Below are 1,572 nucleotides of genomic sequence, written 5' to 3'. Positions count from 1 at the left end.
CGGCAACTGTTGTTGTGGTTCGAAATTGTTGCGAGAACCTGTCGGCGACTGATGTTGAAGGAATTGTACCTTCATCTTGCGACTGCTCGGTGGCAGGGAGCGGTCTCTGAGGTTGGATCTGCGATGTTGAAGTTGCTGCTGAAACGATGACGAAATTGTTGAAGTTGTCGCTGGAGATGTTGCCACTGCGTCAAATGTGCAAACAAAAAATTATGAAGGTAAAAATGTTGAAACGTTAAATTCATAAAACCAGGAGATGCATTTGTAGTTCAGTTTTATCTCTACATCAAATGACAACATTTAAAAAATACCGAATAAAACTGACCGTTGTTCTCAATAGATACGCCAGCAATTGCACCAATGTCCTCAGTTGTTTTTGACCTGCCCGACTTGAGATCCAATTGTTGCTGCAACATTTCAAGCTGTTGCAGTTCCTGTTGCAATTCTTGCTGCTGGCAGCGTTCTAGTTGGAATTTCTGCTGCTTTTGCTGCTGTTGCAGCTTCTGTTGCTGCTGCAGCTGCTGTGTGTGGTAGGTGGCCAGCTGGTTCATTTTGACGTAACCTTCCAGAGTTACTATAAGATTATTTTAATTTAAAGTTTATTTAATAATTAAATTGAATTTAATGTGGAAAATTTAAATTAGAAAACAATGCTGATTAGATTTAAACGCCAAAAAGCAAAAATTAGTTACAAACACCTGGTTTTTTAGTGGCATCTACAGTATCCCCATCCTTATCTTTGATGACGTCAACGACAGGACCTTCGCCCTCGATATAAAAAAGTTTCGTGTAGTCAGAATTTTTCTTATTGCTTACGTCACAACAAGTGCATTCTTCATTACGGCCAGCCCCGCTAACCCCCGTGATCGTGACGTCACTTTTATTTATATGGTATGGTTTGTCGTAAGGGTTGCTGCTACGCGGGCAGTCGGTGGCTGAGAAATGTGTGGGTGACGCTAGAGAGGCCTTGATCGGCGACGTTTTGGTGGAAGATGATTGCGATCTGTTGCTGCTGCTGCTGTGTGTGTGTCGACAATGGTGTTGTTGTTGTTGTTGTTGTTGGGTGAAACAACCAGGACAGCTATGTTGATGTTGTAAATGTTGTTGTGGATGATATTGATGTTGTTGTGGAAGTTGTTGTTGTTGTGGATGTTGTTGTTGTTGTGAATGTTGTTGTTGTTGTTGTGGATGTTGTTGTTGCTGGGATGATGTAGGAGGAGGCGGAAGAGGTAAGGAGGATGACAAGGACGTTGTTAGATGTTGAGGTGAGGAACTGTTGTTGTTGTTGCTGCTACTTGAACTCGTCGAACTGTTCTTACGCAGACTGTCTTGCTGGAGTTTTGAAGTTGTTGCAGGTAATGCTGTTGACGAGGTTTGCGATTGAGGTTGTTGTTGTTGTTGCTGCTGCTGCTGCTGACTATCAACAGCCTAAAGTAAAATATTAAAGTATTAAGTATTATATATATACATACATACATACATACATACATACATACATACATACATACATACATACATACATACATACATACATACATACATACATACATACAACACACACATACACACATA

At 40.8% G+C, this 1,572-nt stretch overlaps 1 protein-coding gene across 1 annotated transcript in view; it reads right to left on the bottom strand.

Annotated features, from left to right (window-relative positions):
• HELRODRAFT_195148 (hypothetical protein) overlaps positions 1-1,428 on the bottom strand; it is a gene marked incomplete at its 3' end in the record, with an annotated part of 3,275 nt that extends 1,847 nt beyond the window's left edge. Inside the window, exons 1-4 of the mRNA XM_009014949.1 lie at positions 1,250-1,428; positions 699-1,018; positions 326-574; positions 39-185 (exon numbers count right to left, since the gene is read on the bottom strand). Coding sequence (XP_009013197.1) covers positions 39-185; positions 326-551 — 373 coding nt within the window. The 5' untranslated portion in view covers positions 552-574; positions 699-1,018; positions 1,250-1,428. The remainder of the gene's footprint in view (positions 1-38; positions 186-325; positions 575-698; positions 1,019-1,249) is intronic.
• Between the last annotated feature and the right edge of the window lie 144 nt (positions 1,429-1,572).

Source organism: Helobdella robusta, assembly GCF_000326865.2.
Source record: "Helobdella robusta unplaced genomic scaffold HELROscaffold_1433, whole genome shotgun sequence".
In the NCBI taxonomy this organism is placed as follows: domain Eukaryota; kingdom Metazoa; phylum Annelida; class Clitellata; order Rhynchobdellida; family Glossiphoniidae; genus Helobdella; species Helobdella robusta.
Note: the sequence above shows the minus strand (reverse complement) of the source record. Positions and strands in the feature narration are given on the sequence as shown.